This window comes from Podarcis muralis, chromosome 14 (assembly GCF_964188315.1).
Source record: "Podarcis muralis chromosome 14, rPodMur119.hap1.1, whole genome shotgun sequence".
NCBI lineage: Eukaryota > Metazoa > Chordata > Lepidosauria > Squamata > Lacertidae > Podarcis > Podarcis muralis.
Window position 1 is genome coordinate 51645265 of NC_135668.1, and position 27547 is coordinate 51672811.

A 27547-nucleotide genomic window follows, 5' to 3' on the forward strand; every position below is an offset into this window, starting at 1 on the left:
GTTGTCCCCGCCCGCCCTCTGAGCTACAACCAGAATTTTCCCTCCACCAACCAGCTGTGAACAAATTAGAAGTGGCCCTAACTAGTGGAAGCTCCCTCTCTAAGCATATGGATCCAATTAAGTCACAGCACAGCTGATTTTTAAATAAATCTTCCTTGAAGCAGCCACAGAACTTGAATATATATATATATATATATATATATATATATATATATATATATATATATTCCCCTACAACTCTGAAGAAGGAAAGGCAGGAGAATTGTATTTGCATAAGGAACACTTCACCAGCCACCCCACTGCCTGTAAACACAGGACTCCTTGCAGAAATAAATGCTAATTGAGAACTCTTCAGAAGTCTTTCCTCCCACTTCACCAAGCAGCACTGATTTGATCAATCCTCTATTTCCTGGCTTCAAGTTGCCAGCTCTTTCAAGGACCTGGAAGGGAGGGGGGTGTTGCAGAAGAGGCCTCTGCCTTGAAAGTGATTTAAAACTAAGCCACTTTTTGGAATATCTGCTGCCCGCCCAAGAGCCAATTGCAAAGCAGTCACCACAGGCTATCCTCTGTCTGGCAGCAGCCACTGAAGCCGGGAGACAAAGGAACAATTTTAAATAATACTAGGACCTATTTCTGTCCATCATTCTAGCCACACATACCCCGTCTTATTCCCTCAAAGCTATCAAAGATTTAGGGTGCACGGGGGCACCATCACCTGGCAATTCTTGACTCTTCCCGTCTTCCTGTAACCTGAGGTTTTTATTAGCAGTAAAGATCTGAACAGTGAGTAATATCCATGCTACAGACTTTTATAGGAGTGAAGGAAAATCAATGCCGCCTGCAGCTAGGTGTCAAGAGCCAAGGGGGTAGCAGGAGAGAAAGGCTGTGGAGGTGGATGGCGCCTCCAGCCATAATTCAACCTGTCCCCACACAAGGCAAGAGTAGGAACAAATGTCAGGTGTTATACAGCCTGCTGCACACAGTCATCAATATCTCAATTTCATCACTTGCTAATACCAAGTTTTGAGTAACGTAGGAAGAAAATCAAACTGTTTGCAATGCAATGCTGGTTGTTGCAACGCCAGTATCAATATTCAACTCACTTCTGGATTTCCAAGTATCAGTCAAGGGTCTTTAACCTAGAGATGTTGTTTGCAGGTGATGCAGCCTTGACAACACACTCCAAGGAAGCTCTACAGGAGGGGTCAGCAACTGTTATGTGGTTTTGCCTGCAGGGAGCCTGGCTTCACCACCACCCTGACAAAGATCAATGTCCTGGATCAGGACGTCACTAGTACTCCAGGGATCAGCATTGGTGACTCCACGCCTGAGGTGGTAAGCGACTTTTTCTACCTGGGTTCCACCATAACCAGGAACCTCTCCATCAATGCTGAGCTGAACAAGTGTATTTGCAAGGCAGCTACAGCAATGGCTTGCTTTTCCAAAAGGGTGTGGGAGAATATGGTGCGAATGTCCAATACCAAGATGGTGGTCTGCCAGGCTTGTGTATTGAGCATGCTGCTTTATGGAAGTGAATCGTGGGCAACTTACAACCACCAGAAGCGATGTATTGAGAATTTGGGCATCGCTTGGCAGGAGAGAATCTCAAAGAGGTGCTCTCCCAAGCCCATATTCCCAGCATGTGCACACTCCTGTCTCAATGGCATCTCCACTGGCTTGGTCATGTCCACCAACTGGAAAATGGCAGTATCCCCAAGGACGTGTTCTACAGGGAGCTGGCTTCAGGTACCAGGCCTGATGGCAGACAAAGATGTCTGAATCACATGTACAACAGAAACAACCTGCTGCATATACTGTTTTCTTTTACTTTTCAGCAGGCAATTCCATAACTATGCTCCTTTTACTATGTATTGTGCTCATTACACAAAGAGACAGAAACACACACACACACACACAAACATCCAACCTAACTTGTCCCAAATTGTGCATCTATATAAATTACATGAACCCAATACATTTGTGTAATCCATGCAATTTATTTTCATAAGAGAATATATGCATTGCAGAACCACAGATATGCCTAGACTTGTAGGACTTTCACACACAACAAATAAAAGTGAGTTGTTGGTTGTTGGTTTTTTTTAAAAAAAGCAAAACAGCACAGCAACATTCAAATAACTCATGCTGAACCCTTGTGGGCTTGTAATTTGATGGCAAACACACACTACTTAACAAGCTGTAGGTCAAGTCAAAACATGTGGGAAGAGGCAGCCCACTATATTTTAGTGCCTGAGGGAGATAATCCAAACAGTAAAAATATAGCAAAATAATTGACAATTTGCTGCCTTTTAATATTTCAAAATCTGCTACCTGCAGCCAAGAATGTACATTTCTTTCTTTCTTTCTTTCTTTCTTTCTTTCTTTCTTTCTTTCTTTCTTTCTTTTTTGGTCACAAGTAGTGGCCAATGGGAATATCCAACACCCAACAAGCTCCATCCACTTGCCATAGCTGCAGCATCCAACTCCAGGGATTAATGCAATATTTTCCACCACACATATTCCAAAGCAGTGCAGTTCCACACTCCGCTGCCTGGGATATTTTTAGAATTGCAAGTGCCTTCACTGATTCCCAGCTGTGTGTGGTGCTGATGTCACAGGTGAGACAGGAATTAAATAGATATTTAGTACGTGGAAAGGCTATGAGATATGCTTCTGTGATAAAGCCTGCTGGTGCCTATGGGGAATTCAGGCTTTATTTCATTTGGAAGTGAACTTGGATCTTCAATTAGGTTCCTCTGGAGCAAATGAGACAGCAAGCCCTCAAGGCACAAGCTGATTCTTCTTTCCATTCTGTATCTGTACAGCCCCTCCTGCGCAATTGACTTTAAAGCAATGTTACGAATCATCATCATTATCACCACCATCTCCTCTTACTCTCTGTATCACCTTTGCTGGACAAACCCCTCTCTACAGCATCAGTGTGTTTATGTGGTAGAAGACTGTAACCACGCAGTAAAAAGATACCTAGAAAATTTCTGATTTAATTATTTGTACAAAATAAAATACCATATTACGGAACGAATTTAAAGCAGTGCTAATTTACTGCTTCACCTAACACAGCCAAATGAATTTACCAGGCTTATTTATAGGTGGCCCCACAAATTCAGGCTTATGGATGTATCCAGGGCATGGCAAACACTTTGCTGCATGATGTGATGGTCCCTGCTGCCCCAAGGAGGTAGTGGTGCAGGTATACCTGAAGAAAACTCACCTGGAACCACACATTTATGCCAATTACTGCCTGGTCACCAATGCACATTTTCTGGGCAAGGTGACTGAGAGGGTGTTGGTGGTTCTACTGCAGATGGTCTACTCTTGGATGAAGCTAATTATCTTGACCCATTACAGTCAGGGTCCAGACCCACTTGGAGGACAGAATTGGCCTCGGTCACCCTGATCACCTTCTTAGGGGGAAGGAGAATGACAGGGGGGATGGGACCTTATTGATTCTCCTAGAGCTCTCAATGGCTCTGGATACCATTACCCACAATAACCTTCTGATTAGACCCTGTAGGTTGGGGCACTATGTTACAGTGGTTTTAGTCAATTCCAGAGAGTCTGATGGGTAACTGTGCCTTAGCTTCCTTGCAGTTGATCTATGGGGTGCCACAGAGCCCGATTTTGTCCCCAATGCCATTTATATCTCTATGAAGACATTGGAGTATGGTCAATAGAAGATCTGGGGAACAGTTATCACCTGCATGCTGAGCATACCAGCTCTTATCATGGGCCCTTCAGCTCCATCAGGATCTGGCATGCTTTGGCAGCCCTGGACTGCCAAGAAGAGGAAGGAGAAGAGGAGGAAGAAGCAGATGGGATGGAAGGTGGGCACCCAGGGATGGAGGAGAAAGTTCTTCCTCTTGAGACTCTCAATGTCAGAGCAGAAGCAGATCTGCTGACTCTCTCTCCTGCAGAACAGAGAGCCTCCTCAGGGTGAGGGGGTTTTCACAAGTGAGGGGTGGGGTGAACTAGAGGAGGTGAGAGCAGAGTTGGAGGCTGAGGTGCAGGGCGCAGTCTTGTCACCAAGAACCAAGTGCTACCTTCATACGTGGTTGGTATCAGTTGCACCTGCCCAGAAGGCATGCACATCTGCAGCAGAACAATAGTGGGATTACTAAGAGCAATCCCAAATGTTTAATAGTACCATTTGGGACCTGCCGCTGCTACTGACCTGGACTGACCTGCTGGGAGCCTGAAGGGCCTTGCCCTGCTTTTCTCCACCTGGCTGGGGCGGGGCCTGACAGGCTCCATAAAGGACTGCTGCTACTGCTGCTGGGCAGAGAGGGCTCCGTTTTTGTTTATTAAATTGTTTTTATTTTTTATCTATGGCATTTTAAATTGTGGTTGATATTAATGCTGTATTCTTAGTTTTAGATTTTTGATTTATGTGGAAATTGTTTTCCATTTGGTTGTGTACTTTCTGATGTGTTTTACTTATTGCTTATGACTTTTGTTATGTGGGTAATCATGTAAATCTTGTCATGTTGTAAGCCGCCTTGAGCATTGTTGTAACTGTGGAAAGGCGGCATACAAATAAAATGATGGTGATGGTGATGATGATGATGATGACCATCCTAGGCAGCCTGCTTCAGTCACAATTGGACCTGCAATCTGCAAACAATAAATTTGATGTTCAAATCAGTGGGTTTTATGAGCTACCTGAGCGCTTTCATAGGATAGTGTCAGCCCTTCTTAAGTTAAAGAACACTTGAAATCTTCTTTGGCAATCCTTTTCGATGCTTTAGTCCTGCTTCCAGTGTGGCTTGATCAGGGAAGAACATCTTCATTTTATTGGAAGAGTGTAAAAGGATGGGATAATTAGCAAAATGGGAGCAGAAAGATTTCAATCATTCCTGCTGGAGAGAGACCTGGGAAGCTAATTGCTTGAAGGATGTTAAGGACCGGTCTAAAGGCACGGACTGCGAATAGAGAAGGCCTTAAAAAAGCTTCCCAAATGCAGAGAATGGCTGAGGACTAGACTATGCTGCCCCAGAGCTGTGAACTGACAGCTATCTGCAGACAAGGAAATCACATGAAATATGAGACAAATGAGCTTGTAACCTGCTGGAGAACCAAAGCTGCTATAAGCACTCCTTGGAGACTAGGGCATCCAAACAACAAACCCAACATTTTCATCAACTTTTTATGACAGCAACCCAATTAAAGGTGAGCTGGATGACAGGATTCACACCAAACATGGCTTGGCGAAGGCGTTCAGTACCTCTCATCTCCCTGTTTTATCAAAGCCATCACTCCCTGCTCTCCCCACTGCCACCGCCCCCCGTACATCCCAATCTTCAAGATTGATAATAAAAGAGAAATCTGATTCCCCTCTAATAGGTGTCAAGATGAAATCAATGGTCTGGTCTGCCTGAAATCTGAGTAATAGAATGTGTGTGTGTGTGTGTGTGTGTGTGTGTGTGTGTGTGGTTGTTTAAGAGAAGAAAAAGAAAAACATCACCACCACAAAACAATGTACACGGCAATGGGGGGTAGTGGAAGGGATGGAAATTAATTGAACAGAACACCAGAACAATTTTGTGGTTGCTGCACCTAAGAGAAGTAAGAAAGGCAGAGACAACAGCCCCACCTTCACTCTGAGAAGAAAAAACCTCGGTCTCATGAGTTGCCCTCAAACAATAAACACCTTAGAATTTGCTATTAACAGGAAAGGGGGCAGTAAGGAAGCAAAACGCACATTGTATTTTACTGCTACAATAATTTCTGCTCTCTCTTCACAAACAGCAAGTATTTTAAAAAACCAAATTTCAACATGAACTGCTGGTTATTGTTTATCTATGTTCTAAGAAGAATTATTCCATCACCACCACCACCAGACAGGTCACTGCTTCAGAAGGGAGAAAGTAAGTGGTGCCTTCATAAAATGAGATTACTTGGGGTGGATGTAAGGATTCCAAAGGAAGAGTGTGCAAAAAGGCTCCCCCACCCCATCCCACCGCTTGGAAAGTATTTGTGTCACAATACTACAAGGTCCTCTGCATCAAATTTGTGTCTACTTCTCTGCTAACTTTCAGTTAAGAATCCTTGTCAGTTTCAAGAAGGAAAGAAGAGATGAAAGATCAATGCATTTAGGATATGTGTTGGTGTCACTTCAAATACAAGCAAAACAATCATCTTTATTTTGCTACCAACCCACATGTGGCAACATCTGAGTTCTTCCCAAATAAGCCTGAATATAGTTATAGAAGGAAATCTTGGAAGCTGTCCTCAGTGGTCTGATTTCAAGAACATAGAAGAAGCCAAGAGACGCACCAGGCTTGCACAAAACACAGGTTTGCACATTAGTAACGGGATCAATATCAGCAGTAGAAGTCCATTCGCTCCAGTGGACAGAGAGTTGTACTTGGACCTGAGAGACCAGGGTTCAAGCTCCAGCTCAGCCATGGACTCACTAGGTGGCCGTGGGCGAGTCACTTGTCTTCTTAGACTCAGTTCCCCACCTGCAAAATGGGAACAACAGTGACCTACCTCATGGGCCTACTGAGGACATGAACGAATTTGGGGTGGGGAACCACTTTACACAAGGAACTGCTCCCTCCTCCTTCTTTGGGGTGACAGCCACAGAACCAGATGATGGACATAATCCTATGCAGTCTTAAATTACACCATAACACTTTCATGAATGGGATGGAGGGGAAAATAACATGGTCAAGTTTGGACCCGACAGTTACAGAAAGCAAATTTTGCTGCTCAAAATCCATTATCTCTATGAGAGGTCATAGCTGGGTATTTCCATCACTGATGGTGCATCCATATTTAAGACACTTGTTCAACTCTAATTGAGCCTCATAATAAACAAATTTATGTATGTACATTCATAAGTGCAAATGTATGTATGTATGTATGTATGTATGTATGTATGTAGTACAGGAAAGCACAAAGGGGATTATCAACAGCAGGACCTCACTCCTTTTGAATAGATTTTTCCCCCAGCTGGAAAACAATGCAGGAACATGAAAGAGATTTATAAAACCATAACTGAGATGGGGAGAGTATGCAGAAAGAAATGTAGTCACTCAGAGCAGAAAAAAATTGGAAATAGCCATGTAACTGCAGATCAGAGACAATGGAAAAAGTGGTACTTCTAACAAGTTATAGAACTCACTCCTCCAGGTGGCTCAAGTTATAGAACTCACTCCTCCATGTCACTTTTTTTTTTTTTTTAAAGACTGGATACATCCATGGAGGACAGATCTGTCGGTAGAGACAAGAAATAATAGCCAGAAGAGATGCTCCATGTCTGAGGGCACCTCAGACTCTCAATGTGAAGCTGTGGATGTATGGAAAAATAGGGCTTTGCTTATGCCTGCATTCAAGGAATTAATTGTAACATTAAACTCTACATCTGATTATTAGTCTGCACTCAGATTCTTATTTCTAAGCATTCCAGGCCTCTGAACAAAACATTATCCAGTTATCCAATAACAGAAAATACTCCAGGGTCTTTATTGGAGTGTACAAAATATTATGAGGAATACTCTAGTATGAAATCATTATGAAAAGATGAGAGTGCAGGATGGGTTCAGCTTCTGAAACGTTGTTCCTGGCTAAGGAAGGGCAGAAATACCAGATTCCCCCCCCCCCCGCCCCAGTCATCAGTCCAAGGGCTGTAAGCCAGACCCTGACAAGCTTCCTAATGCTATTACCTGAAGAGTAATCTGTTCCATCTTCATCTCCAGGTTTCTGTTCTCTTCTTTCAACTGGCTTCGTTCAGTCTCCAGTTCTTCAATCTTTAATCTAAGGGGGGAAAGAGACAAACTGGAACCTTTGCTTTTGATACCTGTGCCACAAATAAGTCTCATAATAACTGAGAGAAATGCTGAGCAGTGAACATCACATGTGGCCAAGGAAAAAAATCAGCCTCAGGCCAACCAAGGTCTTCTACTGCCTCTGTCTCATATTTATTGAACAGGCAAGAAGGAAGAATGGTGGTTCCCCTCCTGTAGAAATCCTACCCAAGAGGATGCTCGTTTCTCATGTGCAGGAATTGGAAATCTGTGACCCTCCAGATTTTACTGGACTCCCAGCCTGCATCATTCCTGACCAATGGACATGCTGGCTAGAGCAAATAAGAGTGAGTCCAACAGCATTTGGAGTCTCACATCTTCCCACTCCTGCTCAAGAGTCACAATGAATTGAGCAAGTCATTGGTTCCTTACCTAGGATAGTTAACAACATTTAAAATCTTTGGATTTTGATTTCTGTCAATAAATGCTTCTTATATGCTGGGATATGGGCCGTTTGTCTGCAGGCCCACAGTCTAAACAACCCTGTCAGTCCAGTGACCTCCAGTACTGAGAGCCTCCATAATGAAGCTCTGCTGTTTTTATTGTAATTATTTGTATGTTTTGAACATATTTTATATATGCAAATAGTTTAAGTCTATTAATGTTTAATTATTCTTTAATGATCGTTTTCCCTATGTTTTTAGCAATTTTTGTTTTCATCCGTAAGCTGCTTTGAGTACCGTCAGGGGAAAAGCTAGGGTATAAATAAACAAATAATGGTGGTGATGATTGTAATAATAACCTTTATACAGGATAATGAAGAAATAACCAAAAGCCTTTCATTTTGTGATTTTAAGAGTTTGTTTGATTGTTCTGTCTAGAAAAGTTTTTTTAAAAAAAATGTCTTTGAAAATGGTATTCATAATGTTTATTTAAATCAGCAAAGCCTGTTTGTCAGCAAGTAGGATTAAGTAAGCTTCCTGGGAGACAAGTAAGATTTTCTTGCTGACACCTTATGAGAAGCCAGTCATCGGAATTGCTACATTGTAGATTATTTATATTTTCAGCACTTAACAGCAGAAAATAATGTGTTTCTTTCGCCCCATTCACTACAAAATTGATCACAATCAGGAGTCAGTTTCTCAAGGACCTGTTTGCCTTATATCTGTATCTTGGAAGAAACACCCCCCCACACACACCCATCCTTCAGCGCTGGAGATTTTTGTGTTTTAGGGCTTCATTTCTAAACCTACGCAGAGCTCATAAGAGCATAAAGAAAACCCAGCTGGATCAGGCCAAGGGCCCATATATTCCAGCATCCTTTTTACACAGTGGCCAACCAGATACCAATAAGCCAGCAAGAAGGGCATGAGGGCAACTGGTATTCAGGACCACATGCCTCTGATCCTGGGGGTAGGTGCACACAGAGCCTTATCCTCTATGACTCTGCCTAATCCCCTTTTAAAGCCATTCAAGTGGGTGGCCATCACGGCATCTTGTGGAATCAAACCCCATAGTTTGACTATGTGTTCTGTGAAGAAGCACTTCCTTTGGTCTTCCAACATTCAGCACCAGCAGATGCCCCTGTTTCTAGAATTACAAGAGAAGGCAAAAAAAGGACTTGGAATACTGTGCACAGTATTCCAAGTGTCAAACCACATATTTGAATAAAGTTATTGTGGTATTGGCAGTTTTATTTTTGACTCTAAGCTTCAATGGACACCATGTCTCCTCTCCACTGACTGGTAGTCATGCCCCAGTTGAAGATGTAGGCAGGCAAGCTGTGGTTATTATTCAGAGAGAACAGGCACTCTGCACATGTTCAAGTGTGCTTTCTTCTTCACTAGCATTTTGTCTGCTTCAGGGTTGAGCTGAAGGCGTATTGCTTGGCCAGTTAATGCAGATCTGTGGTTCAAATTGCGCCATGAATCAGACAACACCGCGAAAGAACACAAACTGCTTCACCCACCCACCCCTTTCTAAGGAGAGACTGTGGAAAATAGGAAAAAAGAATTTCAGCTATGAATAGAGCTTCAAATCCCTTGAAGGGTTTTCCTGCAACAGATGTAATTGAAATAAAAATTATCCCAAAAAGCAGGCTCTGAAGGCATAAAAATGCAGCATTTGAAGGCACCTCCATGGCCCTCAGAGAGCATTTTAGCTCGAAGGCAAGAACTCAACCATACTGCCTCTGCTCTGAGCTGTGAATCTGTTTTTTCCAGGAGGTTGGCCCCCTGAGACACACACACACACACACACACACACACACACACACACACACTTGAAATGTTCAGGAGTTAAGATAAAAAGCATATACTGTATCCAACAATTACAACAGTTTATTAAGAAGCAAGAAACCCACATCCGACATTCATCTAATTTACCTGGTGCTCCTAAGCTAGTCTTACTGCATGCCCCTTACAGAAAATCAAAACTCCCCTGAATGTCAATGATCATCCTTTATTTCAGACAGCAAAGTACTGAGTGCTTGTCTTTTTTGAAACATTAATCTAGCAAACATGGTCATAAACATGGGAATGAAGTATTTCTGATGTGGAGCCCTCTCCATCTCTGCAAGAGACAGAATCTGCTAGCTTTTCCATTCTTGTCCACTTCAATAATTTAAGTTAGGATCAAGTTCCTTCTCCAGTATACTGGTTATACCCCAAATAAAGCAGCACCAATTGGCCATTGGCCTAAGTGCGGTGCTATTCTGTTAATATAAATAATTTTCCAGGGAAATTCCATGCAGTCTTTGCTTCAGTAGGTTGAATGCTGGTCGTAACGTGCCAAAGGATTTGGGAGGGAACCACAGGTTGATGGTACAGCACATGCTCAGCGTGGAGAAACTAAAGGCGTTGATTGTCAAAACCAGAGTGGCTCACACATTATGGTAAGCCAAACTATGGTTTACTCTGAAAGAACAAGCTTGTGTACCCCAATCCTTCCTTGCTCAAGTCAGAAGGAAACAAACCAGAGCACTGGTTCAGATTTGTTTGGAGAGAGAGAAAAACACAAGTACTAGTTCATCTATATGCCCAGTCAAACTGAGCCTTTTGGGGTTAGAGACCAGTTTGCATACAACTGCTCTTAAGCCCTATGGGTCTTTGGTATAGGAAGACCTATAAATCTGAATAAATTATGTGCTGGACTGTGGCTAGTCAATGAGCTTGCTTTGTGTCCCTAGCACTTTAATGCACTCTCTCTCTCTCAAAACCTCTCTCTCTTCAGAGAACCCAACCCAAATGAAATTGTCTTCCAAGGATCTCCAAATCTATCTACTATGAAACCTACACCATTATAGATTACTCTAGAGCATGGATACTCTGTGAAAAGAGGGCACTGCCAAGGGCACCTCCATAATCCTGTATGAACTGAGAAGACATCCTGGCTTAGGGATAGGAAACATGGTGTGCCCCAGAAGTTGGACTACAACTCCTATCAGTGCTGGCCACTGGCTACACTGAATGGGGCTGGTAGAAATCAATGTTCAGCAATATCTGGAGGGTATCACATGGGCTTCCCCTGGTCTAGAGCAAGGAGGAGACAGGATTGCAGCGATGGTGAGGCAGTCTCCTGGGAAAGCTTTCTGTCTTAACTGATCTTGTTGGGAAACCCCCAGAAAGCTAAATATACCTAGCCGGCTGAAAAACCACTGTCTTCATTGTTATATCACACAAACCTTTCAGTAGCCACAAAGGAAACATCAGCATTATGAGAAACACAGATGGGGGGTAGAACACTCAAACGACAACAGCAAGTGCTGTGGCCAGGCATAAAACAGAGGGGGAAATGAACCCTGTGGCTGCAACAACCCTTCAGACTAAGCGTTCCAAAGAGCAGCGACACGGGATGTTGGGAGGAGCACAACTTCCAGCAAGTGTGACTAACAGACACTGGCAAGAACATGACTTTCTTTCAAATTACTGAGGCTCTACCCAGTCACTAAATCCATAGACAACATTTAGGATTTACTGGAGTACTTGTTTGACAGCAGAAAGAAAACGTTAAGATTTGTTCCAGCTGAAGAGGTCTCTTCATCTGCTGCTACTTAAGTCTTCGGGGGTTTAAAAAACAAACAAAGCCAACCTAATAGTCATGTTCCTCTTCTTCAACCTTCTCCTCCTCCTCCTCCTCGTTCAGGTAAAACCTGTTACTCTGCAAACCTGTTCATTACAGCATGGTCAACAGAATCAAATGCCAAAATCAGCCTTTAGTCACACAGCTAATGCGCTTTATGGGAGGCAGGGTGCAAGTGAGGGACTGACAGTGTTAATATTGCTTTTGTCATCTCCTCAGAAGTAATAATGTTGGAAAAGAATTTCACATTTAACGTTATAAAATGTTTGATAAAAAGAGTGCTTTGTTCTCATGAGTAGGAAGGGAGGAGGGGAAATAGATAAAGTCTTTCAAGCTTCCCAGGGAAAATTTACTTTCCATATTAAAGAAAAAGAAAACAAAGGGTTTCTATCTTTCTTTTTAGAGCCCTCACACATAGGCTATGAATACAGATTTGGGGGATTAACACAGGGTGTCTTTGTCCTCCCATTTCTGCATTTGTTTTTCAAAAGTGTGTGTTTAATCACAAGGTCTGTATGGAAGACACCTATAATAGTCTTCCTCAACCAGGTGACCTGACATTCAGATGTTTTAGACTGCAACTCCTATAAGCCCCAGTCAGCATGACCATTTTGCTGGGATCCAAAACACATGCAGAGCACCAGATTGCTGAAGGCTGCTAAAAGCACAGAATCCTTCCTCCTCTTGAGCCTCCCTCAGATACAATAAAGGATTAAAAAAACCTAATTACTAGTCATGTGATATGGATGGGGTAGGATAGATTGCTGAACGGGAAAGTGGTTTATCTATTTATGATAGATTTGAAGTCAGGACCACCTAGTTCATAGCTTCATATCTCAACCATTATTCTACGGGTGTGGAACCAAGGAAGTCTCACATCCCTTGGCTCCAGGACTGTAGGTTGGTCACAGATTTTAACACTGCCATGGATAGGGTGAATACTGGCAGTATTGTCATTGAATAATAATTCCCCCGCCCCTCTTTTCAAAGGCAGGGTGAAGTATTTGAATATTGAATTTCTAGAAGTTCCTGGAGTTAAACAGAGATGGTAGTTGAGGGGGCAAATGTAAGATACAACAGAATACATTCCCTACGTGCTTAGGTTACCCTGGGACAGAAATAAGAACTTAAGAACCCCAATGGATCAGACGAAATGCCTGTTTAGTCGAGCATCCTGTTCTCACAGGTGTCAGTACTTTTTTACTCTGTCCTGACAAGGGCTTGTTGTAAGCTGCATTTCTTCAAGGTAGCAGGCAAAGAGGGAGGAGGAATGGACAGAGAGTGCAAATTATAAACTTGTTACTTCCAAAGGCATCAGAGTTGTCATCAAGCCTGGGAATACTTGAAAATCCGTCTGTTTTCCTCTTCTGTCCTTGACATTGTTGGCAAATGGATGTGGCAAATGTTGACTTATGAAGATTAACACTCATTAATGGGCTTTGGAAGGGAAAATCAGAAGCCTATAGGTTGTCCTATTTGGGGAAGGTGCTGCAGTCCATGCCAGCAGATCTGGTTAGTCATTGATAAAATGTTTTGAAACCTTCCAGCTCCCAGAAGGCAAGGAACAGAAGGCTGGTTTTACCGATAGAGCTGCACCATATCAATCAGAAGAAGAGCATGCGTATTGTTGGCAGAATTTTTAAATTTCCCTGTAACATCATGCATACCATATTTCAGAAAAGTAGGAGAACTTTAGACTCTCTTTGCTTTATTCAGTTCTCCAAAACTATATTTACTACAACAGGTTTCCCCAGGTTTCTGCCCTTCACATGTTTTGGACTGAAAATCAGTATACCCGGGCCTGGTGAAACATAAACATTGGCATCAGCAGACTCACAGAACTGGATCATCCATCTCAAAAATACACATAATAAACTCATAAGAGGAGAGGAAGAAGCTGCAGGGTGAAATAAAGAATGGCCCCTAAGCAGACGGACTCATTTTTTTTAAAAAAAAACCCAATTAGTAGATCATTAGCTGTAAAGCAAAAAGGGGGACATTCCTGTGGCCAATTCTGAAGCTGTGTTCTACTGGGACAGCTGAGCAGAACACGGGACGCTTTTTTGCTGCATTTTCCCTCTTTTATATCAAACTGATTGAAACCTTGCATTACCAGCCTAGAGACCAAGCAAACTACACATTAAGAAGAACTTTTTAAAGTGCAGCTTTTGCACAGTCAGCTGCAAGGGAGAAATGCGTAGTTTAATCTTTCTTTTATACCACAGAGACATCCATACTTTAAAAATGACAACAGAGAAAGCACATTTGAATGTAAAGCAATGAAAACACAACTGCAAAGTCTCCCATCAGACCAGGACACTAATGCAAGTCATCACAGATCTAACAGGCTTCGTCTGAGCTTTTTATTTTAAATTAAAACAACCAAACTTTTGTTGTTGCTGCTGCTCAGTTATTGGTACAACTGCCTTGGAAAGGGAGCTGTAAAAGCTTTAATAACAGAACGAGGAGTTATCTATTTCTACCACAGCTTTTATAAGGGCCTCCGAACCCTCTGCTGGAATGCTGTTTTATAACTTCTCTCTTATTCAATCACAACATGTACACCTCTGCCATCTGCAACAGCACACTAGGGGGACTATTTTTTTTCCTGCTGGAAGCACATCAGTGTTACAAAAAGGCAAGACTCTGAGTCTTTCTTACATGGATGCCGACAGATCCTCTGTTTAAAAGGCAGGCAGCTAGTAAAAATCAAAAACAAACAGCAAGGCTGGTTCCATGGGGAGGAAAGCAAATGCAAGGGATAAGCGAGGAGGCCACAGCAGCAATGCCAACAAAGACAGTGCAGGAGATTTAAGAGGTCCCGCCCTCATAAAAAAAGGGGTGATGTAGATGCCAACACTAATAACATGCCAACACACAGCCGTAACACTTTAATAAAAATATGAAGGGGAGATAGTGTCAGCAAATAAAATGGACATGGATTAGTTTATTATGAAATCAGTTTCAATAACAATATGTGTCTGTGGGAAGGGATGGTTATTGTTTAGCTGTTTTGTTTTTAATTATTTACTTGTTTTTATCTTGTATTTTATTCTGTGAACTGTCCTGAGATCTGATGATTAAGGGCGGTATATAAATCTAATAATAAATTATAAAATAATGACAACAATATTAGGGAGACTAGAGGTCAAGACAATTTGTTTGTTACTATAAACATTTCAACTTACACAGACACACACACAATCCCAAAGAACGCAGTTTGGGTGTATTTCAAAACTTTTTTGTTTACTCTATAGGGAGCTCACACCAGCAATTACTTATGAACTAGGGGCTTCCCTCCCTGCCTGTGTTGCTCCTACACACCATGCTGCCAACCTGCCTCCCTTTACACCTCACCCAACCTCCCCACCCCATAGAGCTCCTTCGACCCCTCCATCCTCACCTGCTGATGCCCCATTGCCAATCCCCCCCCCCACTGGCCCCAAACTTCCCACCCCACCTGTCACAGCTCGCTCCAATCCCAAGATCCTTTGGTCAGGGAAGACAGTAATGGAGAGGATGAAGTCTTTCCCCCCTTTGCCCGTCTCTAGCCGCAGACAGTAACGCTGTCCCTGGCAATGTGAATAGCAGAGTGAATAGGAAACAGCCTTCCACAGCCTTCCACAGCAACCATCGCACCCACACTGACCTGCTGCCCGCCTGCCTGCAGCTACCTCCTCCTCATCCCAGAAACCATTTCTCTCTTGTGGGCAGTTCTCCAGCAACTGCCCTACTTTACTGCCATCTTCTTCCTCCCTGCTAAGACCAAAGCAGTGGTATCGGTGCCTGATGTGTAGCCAGTGCAGAGAACGGTTGTGGGGAGCTGCCCCAGCCTGCTCCTCTGTGGTTCATCTTCAATGCCTGCTATCTGCACTGACAGCTCACTTGCCCACCTGCCTGCCATTCTGCCTTCACGCGACAGTTGGCACGGCTGCCTTTTGGTGACAAGGCAAACTGCAGTGTGACAACGTTTTTTCTTACAAAAATATGGCGAAGTAAGACTGAATAGTTTTATATTTATATTGGTGCAAAGTACAGCACGGTTTAATCATCAATGTGATTTGAATTAACTAAGATTCCTTTGGGCTCATCACGCATATCCAAGTTAGCTCACATTTTTGCTCTCCACACTTGCAGTCCCAGAACTGATTTAACTGCAGTCTTAAATTATCAGTTACCTACTTCACAATAAATACAATCCCTGAAAACCATGGATGAAGATGCCTGTGTTAGGATTCTGAAGTGAGAGAACAGTTTGTATTTATTGTGGGATAATTTGCAGCTCAGGAAGCAAAAGCTACCACTCAGTGTTAGAATGGCTGGCTACCATCTGTTTTAGGAATGTGGAACCACACAACAGTCAAAGTAGCTTTGGAGGGTGGGGGAAGGTTAATGAAGTACTATGGAAGTTAAGAGATTATAGGAAGCAGCAATGTGGATTTCAGCTCAGCACTTTCTAATATTGTTCTATCTTTGGGCTCCCCCTCTGCAAGATGCCTAGAGGTGGGGTGGCTACAAAAAAGGGCCTTTTCTGAAGGGGCTCCCCGTTTATGGGATGCTCTCCCCAAGGAGGCTCACCTGGCACCATTCATTTCATTTCATGTTTATACCGCTTTATTTTTTTTTGGGGGGGGGGGGATCTCAAAGCGGTTAACAACACATTAAAACCTCAAAGTATACAATCAAGGCAACATAATTAACAGGAAACTCAAATATTATCTGAAAGATTTCAAAATAAAACATTGCAAAGGAGGTCAACTATAGAATGCACATTTAACACAGCAAAGTTAACAAAAATAATCAGAAGAAAACATTATCAAAGGAAATAAAGTATAAAATGCACATTTAAAATCATTACATATCTTTAGGCACCAGGCAAAAGCTTTCATCTATAACCAGGCCTTTGACCTTTATCAGTCTGTGACTCTTTGGAAGTAGTTGGTATGTTTTTAATGTTATTTCTTCTTCTTTTTCCCTTTTGGTTTTAATGCATCTATGTGGGGGTTTGGGTCTGTTTGTTTGGTCACTTTGCTTGCCCTGGATAAAGCAACCAACCAAGATAAAGCAGCCAACAAATTCTATAGAGAGGGGGGTGCAGAGGAGCAAAGCTTCATTTTGACAGGCATCTCAGCTCTTAGCTTTGGGTATTACAAACTAGAAAGAAAAGCCACCTTAAAATGCCTGCTTTTCCACACAGGTTGGCAAACTGTTCAAGAGTTCTGCCCTCTTGTTTTCAGCCTGCCAATTAGCCAGGAGAGAAATTTTAATGTGAGATTATAGTTTAGTTAATTAATCATACCAATTAAACTTCACAGCCCTATCACTAAGGAATTTGATTTCTTCTTCCTAATTAGATGGTCTTGGTCTCTTCTCTTCTTCCTGGGTGCCCTGAAAGGAGGAGAGGAGGCTCACCTCAGTGCGTTCACCTCCTCTCTAGTGATGAAGACACTCTGATGATGGGCGCCCGTCTGGCTCTTCAGCACCTGTAGCTCTGCCTCCAACTGCAAAGCAAGCAAAGGGATGCAAGTGAATCTCTCCCTCTTTGTTTCCCACTCCCCAAAGACACATAGATTTACATAGGAACACGTAGATACAAAAAGCAAGTTGATGAGAAGAGTATAATCAAAAGGGAAATTGTGTCCATTCCTGAGTAAGCAGCAGGCCTGAAGGTTTGAGTAAGCACCTCCTCACCTGTCATGCCTCTCACCTTGGTAAATAGATACCAAAACACTGCTTTATGGATCATACACTACTGGTTAACTAGAAGAGGGAGACTTATTCAGGGTATTCTGGCTTAATTTGTTTCCACTAGTGCCACTTCCAGGGAGGACAGGATCTCTGCAGTAATGACATTTTAGCGGCATCTGTACAGTAAGCCCATAAATTACGCAGGAGTTACGTTCTGGAGGTCACGCCTGACGCCAAAATCTTGTATAGTCAAAACACATTGGGGGAAATTGTAGGTGGGGTTGCCATCTATCTATCTATCATCCATCCATCTATCTATCTATCTTTGCTAAGTGTATAAAGCTGAATGCACACAAATGAAATGTGCATAGGTTCTGAGTGTATAGTAATCAAATAAATGTCTGGAGAATGCTGAGGGTCCTCAAAATTGATCTTCCTCTAAAAGAAAATGGTCTGCCACCAAAGCAAATGCCAGACTACTCCATCCAGTTCTTCCCCTTGTGAAGGGAGAGCCAAGCTAGAAGCTTCCTTGTTTCCTCAGTTCCTGGAGACAAATAGGAACAAGATAGTAGAGCTTCAAGGACTAATGCACGGGCTCTGGGCTCTCCAACATCTTGAACCACCAAAACAAACAGATAGCAGTCAAATAAAGAACATATCCTCGTGATGCTGACACAAAACCCTGACACATACACTAAGCAAAGGAATGGAAAATCATTACCCTTGCTCCCCCGCCCCCCAAATATCTATGGCAGCAGTGTCTCACATCAAATGTAACTAACCCATAGAACAGGGATGTTGTATGTACCCTTGCTGTCTATGAATATCCTGCAATCAAAATGATTTAAAAATGATTTTTTAAAAATGCACATACCCCCTCCTCTAAAATAAAGGCATGCTGAAACAGCATTTGCCTCCACATATCTGATTAAACTCTGACAAGAGAAAATGTTTTGGGTTGACTATAGATCACACTGGCTTGTAGGACATCTGTCTGGAAATGTTAGGACATCCTTCAATGCCATGCCATCCTCCCGGCCAGCCCTCCCATCCCACCCAAGCCAAAACAAAGACTGTTCTTTCCTATTCCGTTTTTCTCTTTGCCATCTGCCATTTCTTTAAATTTCCACAGAAAAATGTAGTGTTTTCTGCACACGTAGGAAAACAACGAGCAAGCGCTGCCCTAATTAGAGATGCAAACCAGGGGAAAAACCACACACCAAGGGCTCAGTCTTCAGCACCAAGGGAGATAAGCTATTAGCATACAGTATCCTTCAGCAGTGCTGGCGAGACTCACACAGCATTCTAATTCCACACTGGAGGAGGAGTGGGTCCAAGTGAAGCCAGATGGTACTAAGGCTTTGGCTTCATTAGGCAGGGCAAGAAGGGTGGGTGGGGAAAGGGCAACTTGTTGACAACTGTAGAGCCACTCCTCGTCGTAGGAAGCAGTCAGAAATGAAGCTGCCAGAGCATATCAAAGGTTTGCAAGGCATAACGGACGCAGAGGCATAACTATTAGAACTAAGAGTGTAGAAAAGAAATGGCATCACTAAGGGTCTGTTTTGCCAACAAGGAAAGGAGATTCAGGATGTTCCATCCCCCCAAAAAAGCTAACTTCTGATTGCTTCCCAAATCCAGTCACAACAATGGAGAGGGGTGGGGAGTACAGTTGCACCTGTAGCCCCACAATATAAAAATAAAATAAAATAAAGTTAATGTATATTGGCTGGCCGATAAGATTATCACAGCAAGAAACATTTCTCTCAATTTTCTGATTACAGAGCTCCTCTCTTTCCTAGCACAACCCATTACAGATGGCCAGGATAAAGCAGGTGCCCTAGATAATTCCAGGGATGTGAATTCCAAGGCATCAGGCCCGGAAGGAAACTTTCAATTCCACCCCACCTTTCTAGCACAAAGCCATTTATTATGTGCTTTGTCTTCCCATTCCTGCCGAAGGTTGCAATGAGGTTTGTTATTATAGTTCTGCGCTGTTCTCTGGTCTGCGTGCGGACAGCATCCAAAGATGCAGCGCCAGTAAATAGGCTATTTATCATTGGCTAAGCGGCCTCAGCCTTGAGTCCAAGTGCCACCTGCTCTCTTGACATGAGCAGATAAATTGCTCCTGGCTCCCTTTAGAGGAAAAGGCAAGGGGTTAGTAATAGATTGCTGTGGCTTGTGACTGTGTGTTTATGGCCAAAGGAAGGAGGTTGAGCATATTATGAAAGTGTGCATATATATGTGGGAGGGAATAGCCTGTATACTCCTGAGTGATACAGCGAAGGATGTTAACATTGGAAGGATGCTAACAAGGCAATGTCTACCCCCAAACAAATCCCATGTGTGGATTTGTGTTTTAATGGCTGGTTTTCTTATATAAGATTTTTTGTCTTTTATGTGTTTTAATTATTGCTATATTTTGTTATTTATCTTTTGCTGCGTATTGCCTTGGGCTCTGTCGAGGAAGGTGATTCACGGATCCTATAAACAAGTAAACAAGGTGTTCCTAGTGGTGCTGATGGAAGCTGCAATTTCCACATCCTCCCTTCATGGCAAAAAGACTTGTTAGTATAAAAACAAACTGCCCCAAAGGGATTATTACTTACCTGATAGTCTCTCAAACAGAAGATTCCATGAGGAATTGATATCACATTTGAAAAATGGAAGCATTGTTTGATAATTTATTGAATTGCAGGATTTCATCTTTGGACAAATGAGAAGCCTAATGCTGTGAGTGGGTCACCAATCCCACTGTGTTGATGAATCACTTAACAGCACTCCACAGCTCAGAATCAACCCCCCCATTACACCTGCTATACTGAAAGCTATTATGGACAGCCTATTCTTTATATCAGCCAAGGCCTTTATGACATGACTAAGGGCACATCCATAAGTAAAATCCTAAGCTGTGATACATGTGTAAAATGAAAGCAAGATGAAGTGTTTTGACCATGAAGTAGAGTTTTTGGACTGTGCTAGAGAGTCTTCCGTTGGCTTCACCAAGCCACTTCTACAATATATGACTACTCTCCATAAATGCAAGACACACTGAGTGTTTGCATCTTCTTATAGTATGAGAATGGGAATTAGGTCCTGAAATTGGCCAGGCCTGTTATGTTAGAAACTTCTTGCCCTTGCCTGCTCTACAGAACAAGACCTTCTGCCTGGACAGAGGGTCAGAAACCAAGGAGGAAGTAGCAGCAGATCCTGAGGAAAATACAGTGGTACCTCAGGTTACAGACGCTTCAGGTTACAGACTCCGCTAACCCAGAAAGAGTACCTCGGGTTAAGAACTTTGCTTCCAGATGAGAACAGAAATTGTGCTCCGGCGGCGCAGTGGCAGCAGGAGGCCCCATTAGCTAAAGTGGTGCTTCAGGTTAAGAACAGTTTCAGGTTAAGTACGGACCTCCGGAACGAATTAAGTACTTAACCCGAGGTACCACTATAAGGTGGTTTTGTGGGAAGCTGAGCATATGAGCAGAAGAACAGCAAGCAGCTATCTCAGGCAGAGGGGTCTTGGATGGATTGTGGAGGGATCTTGGACCAGATTAGACGGAATATCTCTCTGAGGAGCAGAGACTTGAAAAGGAAGTTGCTGCCAAAATAAATTTCGACAATGAGTACTCTGTGAATTTGTTAAATCCCTGTGGTGGTGGTGTTTTTAGCTCTGTCACACTATGGTCTATAACTGGTAGAGAGCTCCCTAGTGCTATTCGGCTTTCCCGTGTCTATGGTCTCTTTCATTACATGACCAAAATCACACACTGACCTGGCTCACACCTCTACTCCTGCTCCCCTGCCAGGAAGCAAGTTAGAGTCTGGCCTGTTGAAACATCTGAATCTCTCCAAACAGCCAAGAGCAGAAGCCAAGGAGCAAAGTCAGCAGTTGGAAGAGCAGTTAACCCATAATGCTATTATACTGAAAGAGCAAAACAAGCTCCATTCTCCATGTTACTTGCTTGCATTCATCCACAGCATATTTTTAACTACAGTGGTACCTCGGGTTACATATGCTTCAGGTTACATACGCTTCAAGTTACAGACTCCGCTAACCCAGAAATAGTACCTCAGGTTAAGAACTTTGTTTCAGGATGAGAACAGAAATCGTGCTCTGGCGGCGTGGCAGCAGCAGGAGGCCCCATTAGCTAAAGTGGTGCTTCAGGTTAAGAACAGTTTCAGGTTCAGAACGGACCGCTGGAACGAATTAAGTACTTAACCCGAGGTACCACTGTATAGTTTAATGTTATGTGCAAACCAGGCCACCGTGTCAAACTTATGTAAGGGCCACTCATTTAAACAGAGACATTAAAATGTCACTGGCATGATTTACTGTTTCTTTCCTAATCATGCTTAATGTTGTGTTTGCTTTTTTGCATCTGTAGTACATTCAGCTGGCATTTCCAGGGTGCTATACAGAATGTCTCAAATATATTTCAGGAGTGGTGATAGGAAAATGTTTATTATTATTTTTAAAAATGCAATATGCACCATTTTGTACCTACCAACACTGAATTTCATCTAACAATTTGCCAAACAATGGGTAAGTGGTAGGCAATTGCCTAACACGCTTTAGTCCACTTCCAGTATAATTATCTCACATAGTTTCTATCCTTTCTATTAATGAAGATGTTAAAACAAATCTGAAAATGTATGGTCCTCTATTTGTGAGAATGTCCCATTCAGGGCCAACCTCCAATGCTAATCCTCAGGGAAACAATAAAACCAGAATACTTTGGCTGGATGCACCAGAAATAATATATGCATTTCGGCAGAAACCAAGAACATTTCTGACATGACTGGAAGAATAAAATAATAGCATTATGGGTTAGCTGTTCTTGCCTCATTCATTTCCACTTTACCTGCCTTTTGAGATGGACATACAGTTAGTTTACATTCACCTAATGGGGACCATTAGTTTGAGACTGTCCAACCTGATCTTGGGCAAAGATCCTCCATCTGAAGCCTGAAAAAGTTGTTTCCAGTTAAGAAACATCAAATTAATCCAGGACGTGATGTGTGCAAAATGGGCTATGTAATAAGATGTGGGCCATATGTGGGTGGCTGCATCTGAGTTGAAGCCTGGAGCTAATTCAACCCTATTCCAGATGTAGGCCTATACATTTTGTCACTCCTTTCCCCTCATATACATTTATTTTATTCCCTGTCTCCGTGCACACACAAATACTTGCACCATCATTGCTTATAATGTTTTACTTTTCATTTAGCATTTTTTTTAATCATTCCTCCAACTTCCAACCACTTTTGGGAAAGTGGGGCAGTGCCCACCAACCTCAGTGTGCTCTCAGCTAGCCCCACCTGCCTGCCTTCATAAAACTCCTCCAGTCCAGGGGCTGGCCCTGGTTCACTTTCCTCTTCTCTAGGTAGAGGATGAGGGCAAAACTAAATTAGTTGGCTCTGTCATCGCCTTTCAGCCCACTTACTGTTCCATATCCCTGCATTCTGCCACACCACTGCTTGCATCCAGAGTATAGTAAAGGCCACAGGCCAAATGAAAATTCGGGTCTTAACCCCACTATAGGCTTTTTAAACCACAGAAGCTAAGTGGGATGTGCTCGTCTAGCTCAGTTTGTTCCACAGTGCCTGCTGCATCTTGTCATCCATAAGGAATCAGAAATGGAAGCACAATACATTTGTATTTGTACTTGAACTGCTGTTCTTCTCTTCTCTCAGAGCTTAGCCTCAGAGCAAAGTCTCAGTAGACTTTAAGGTAAAGGTAAAGGTACCCCTGACAGTTAAGTCCAGTCGCGAATGACTCTGGGGTTGTGGTGCTCATCTTGCTCTATAGGCCAAGGGTGCTGGTGTTTGTCCGCAGACAGCTTCCAGGTCATGTGGTCAGAATGACTAAGCCACTTCTGGCGAACCAGAGCAGCACATGGAAACGCCATTTACCTTCCCGCCGGAGCGAAACCTATTTATCTACTTGTACTCTGATGTGCTTTTGAACTGCTAGGTTGGCAGGAGCTGGGACCGAGCAACGGGAGCTCACCCCGTCACAGGGATTCGAACTGCCGACCTTCTGATCGGCAAGCCCTAGGCTCTGTGGTTTAGACCACAGCGCCACCTGCTGTACTAGACTTTACATGATTCTTATTCAAAGTACCTAGATTCGGGATGCCAAATGACAACGTCTTCCTTTGCCTAAGCGCAATGAAAAGTTGTCATAGTAGTCCTCTTTGGCTAAATATAGTAATATCTCACCTGCACTCCAGGTGTTTTCAGCGCAATTCAATATGCATTTGCTCAACAATAAGTCACACCAGATTCAACAAGAGACATGAACAAAATTGATGATTTAGGTCACACAGAGAGATGCAACACTAGCAAGGTAGAATAACTCTGTGTTGCGTATCCATGTGCTCATGTGCGCATGTGTGTTTAATTGCAATTAAAATGCAATTTCCTCACAATGCAGAACCTTGAATGGTGTGTTGATAGGTACTTATTTGCTTTGGCTCAGTTCATGAGGTAATTTTTTTAATAGCTTCAGCTAAAAGTAGAGTAGCCACCCCCACTCCCCACAGAGACATCCCTTTCTAGTTACTTCAAACTGGATGTCTCATTATCAGATGCAACATCTCTATGCGGTTCCCTGTGGTATTTGTAATTTGGTTACATTGTTCTTTACCAGGGTTAATAGGCGATCCACTGCTAACGTCGAATACCTCAAACGTGTTTTTACCTTTTCTACGGGCACCAGCTTTCTTGCACTTCCTACTGAGAGGAATTTCTTGTAGCACTTAAACAAAACAGCCTACTTGAAATTGGAGTTGAGAGGAATGAGTAGATCTTAAAGGCATCTTAAAGGTTACAGTCAATTAATGTGGGGTTTCGATGAGCTCTTTGACTAGTGCAGGGGAAAAACCTCAGTGAGTTGTTTCAGGCATCTCCCGCTATTGTGACTAAAATCAACAAATGCCATTTGGGTGGCCAAGGTAATACATCACAGGCCAGATGTGATGGGAAGGTAGTTAAGGGAATGAGAGAGAATTCATGTTTGTTCTTTTCTTATACGGCAGAAGGAGGCAGAGATAAACATACCCCATTATGATTAGCAGGGAAGACTCCAGGGTAGGTCCATAGCTATGTGGCTGAGCACATTCTCTGCATGCAGAAGATCCCAGGTTCAATCCATGGTATCGCTAAACAAAAGGATCAGGTGGCAGGTTGGCAGGGGGGGGGGGACTCCACTTGAGAGCAACTGGTAGATGGGGATAACTAGATGAGATGCCACTGGTGCAATTAGCAATTACAGTATTTCTCAGGCTATAAGACGCCCCCATGTATAAGACACCCCCTATTTTTTGGGCAACAACCAATCGCCAGTCCACCCTCGGCACTATCCATGTATAAGACGCCTACTGATTGTTAGACTTTTTAAAAAAAACAAAACAAAACAAAAACCTAGTCTTATACACGGAAAAATAGGGTATATGTTTTGTTTTTTGAAGTGTAGATAGCAAGTGTAAAGGCTCTGATCTCAGTAAGGATCCTGTGCTGGTGGTGTGTGTGTGTGTTTGTTTGTAAATAGGATTTAACCGTTCCCCACTCTGGTCCTGATCCAGACCACCCCTTCCTACATGGCTGCACAGGAAAGAACCTGTCATCTGCACCAATGGAAGATTTTCCAAATGTAAAGAGAAGGTGTGAGGAGGCAAAGGTTAAAATCCCCCAACCAACCACCCTGGTCCGAGGGCCTTCTGGCGGTTCCATCACTGTGAGAGTGATGTTACAGGGAACCAGGCAGAGGGCCTTCTCAATAGTGGCGCCCACCCTGTGGAATGCCTCCCCCATCAGACGTCAAGGGAATAAACAACTATCTGACTTTTAGAAGACACTTGAAGGCAGCACTGTATAGGGAAATTTTTAATGTCTGATGTTTCACAATTTTTTAATATGCTGTCAACCACCCAGAGTGGCTGGGGGAACCCAGCCGGATGGGCAGGGTATAAATAATAAAATAATTCTTCTTCTTCTTCTTCTTCTTCTTCTTCTTCTTCTTCTTCTTCTTCTTCTTCAATGTTGCACCTAGTGCTGTTGACACACATTAGTTTCTAGTGTCTGTCTTGAGTATTACACAGCATCTGGAAGCATGTGTGCCAAGTGTGAAAAACCTTCGGATTAGATGGAACACTAAATGACTGCACAGTACCTTGCCAAAGATTGTGCTATGCAAATGCTGAATCCTATTACTGGAAAAGTCTGTTCCTTTTGGCAGGTGGTGGTGCATGTTTGAGGTTGCTTGGATCGTTGTTGTGCCTGTGGTAACAGATTCATACAGCTGGACAGCGCCTCAAAAGTCGCCTAGTCTAAACAGTGTGCCTATGAAGGAAACCCACTGCTACAGCATCCCTGCTAGGTAGCCGGCCAGCTATCTTAGCAAATAGGTAAGTTTATGTGGAAAGGAAAGATGCTCACAAAAAAACAGTGGTTTATAAACTTGAAGAATTTTTATGATGGCCCTGATGTGGGGAAGGGTTGCTTCCTGCCTCTGGGTGTGAGAGAGAAACTGCCGTATAAGCAGAATCCTCGGGGGAGCGGGAAGGAGCCTGGTCGGAAGGGGGGCAGCTGCCCCAGGCAGCCAGTGGTGACAGCTCCTCCTCCCATGGCACTTTATTCGTTTGTAGCAAGCGCTCCTGGTAATTACGCCTCTTAATTTAAGAGAGCGAGTGGGAGAAAAGAATATAAATTCATGTATTAACTTTAGAGATTGAAAATGGGTAGAGCGAGCCTTCTTTCCCGGAGAATATATTTGAAAATGAAATAGAGTGACATTTGGTATAAACTTGAAAAATTGCCCTCTTTAAAAAGCAACCGGGGGGGGGGGGGGACACACACAATCCATGCTATATTTGAGAGGAGCTGAAGTCAGCATGTATGGTATGTATATCCAAATATCTGTGTCTACACTATACATACACTATAAGCAGCAACCTGCTGGAGGAAGCATTTAGCCCTCTCTTCATGCTAGCATGGAAACTGGTGTGTTGCTCCATGGCATTGATCCAGATTCTAAATCAGCCCAATTCAGTTTGGTCTTATGCTACTGTTGCATTGCTTTAACCATCACTAAGTACTTCTGGTGTGAGTGAAGGCTCTAAATATCTTGCCAGGCAGGGTTCCCGTTCTTTTGCACTTTCAAATATTGTTATCCCTTGGCAAGCGGAACAAACAGGGTGGGGGGCTTATGCAGCAATATATGTTTTGACCCAAGCAAAATGTTCCTTATCCCAGTCAGGTTGAAATTTCAATGACTGTTGCAATTATCACATAATGGGGTGAGCATGTGAATCCCCAAATGTGTAACAGACACAAAATAGATTATTTGAATGCAGCCTTGACTCTGCAGATGAGTGGAAGGGATGTTTCTATCGGCTTGCCAGCCCCTCCCATGTGCCCCCACCCCTTTGGAGGCAGAAACCTGGAACCTGGATTATGACCCTAACTGCCAGAGATGAGGTGAGTATATCATAAACAAATCTACAGTACCCCTAGAATGTTGTCTCTTGTTGTAGGATTGTAAGCTACTTTAGGAGACAGTCTTACCTTAAAAGTGGGGCGTAAATGTAAGAAACATCTTGCTAATGACATACACACACAGGAAATAATTCAACCATTTCTATTAATGCAGATTTCTTTTCCACCCTTTGCTAAGGTCTTAGGCTAGATCCTAAGTCTTTAACAAACTTAAAATCAAACAAATTTGCTCAAACTAAAGATGTTGTTCTACTGATGGAACTATTGATGTAATTCCTGCCACCCTTGTAAAATGTAAATAAAGTGCAGAGCCCAACATATTTGTGCTAAATTATGAAGAACAATGCCACCCATAAATGCCTGGAAGCTACACACACACGCAAGCAGAGAGTCTATTGCAAACGTTTTAAAAAGTTCAGCAAACAGCAGAAAAGGGCTGAGGAAAGATTTCCAAAAGCTTCCTTGAGAAAGAGCAGGGGTTTTTTTTTAAGGTCAAAGATAAATAAGAAGTGAAT

The 27547-nt window shown here is 42.9% G+C and overlaps 1 protein-coding gene across 2 annotated transcripts in view; it reads right to left on the reverse strand.

The window, feature by feature from the left end:
* The window catches only part of MAD1L1 (mitotic arrest deficient 1 like 1), a 447749-nt gene that overhangs the window by 221234 nt on the left and 198968 nt on the right, over positions 1-27547 (reverse strand). For both annotated transcript variants that reach the window (XM_028706084.2, XM_077918712.1), the window contains exons 14-15: positions 17262-17350; positions 7689-7779 (exon numbers count right to left, since the gene is read on the reverse strand). In XM_028706084.2, the coding sequence (XP_028561917.2) occupies positions 7689-7779; positions 17262-17350 (180 nt within the window). The remainder of the gene's footprint in view (positions 1-7688; positions 7780-17261; positions 17351-27547) is intronic.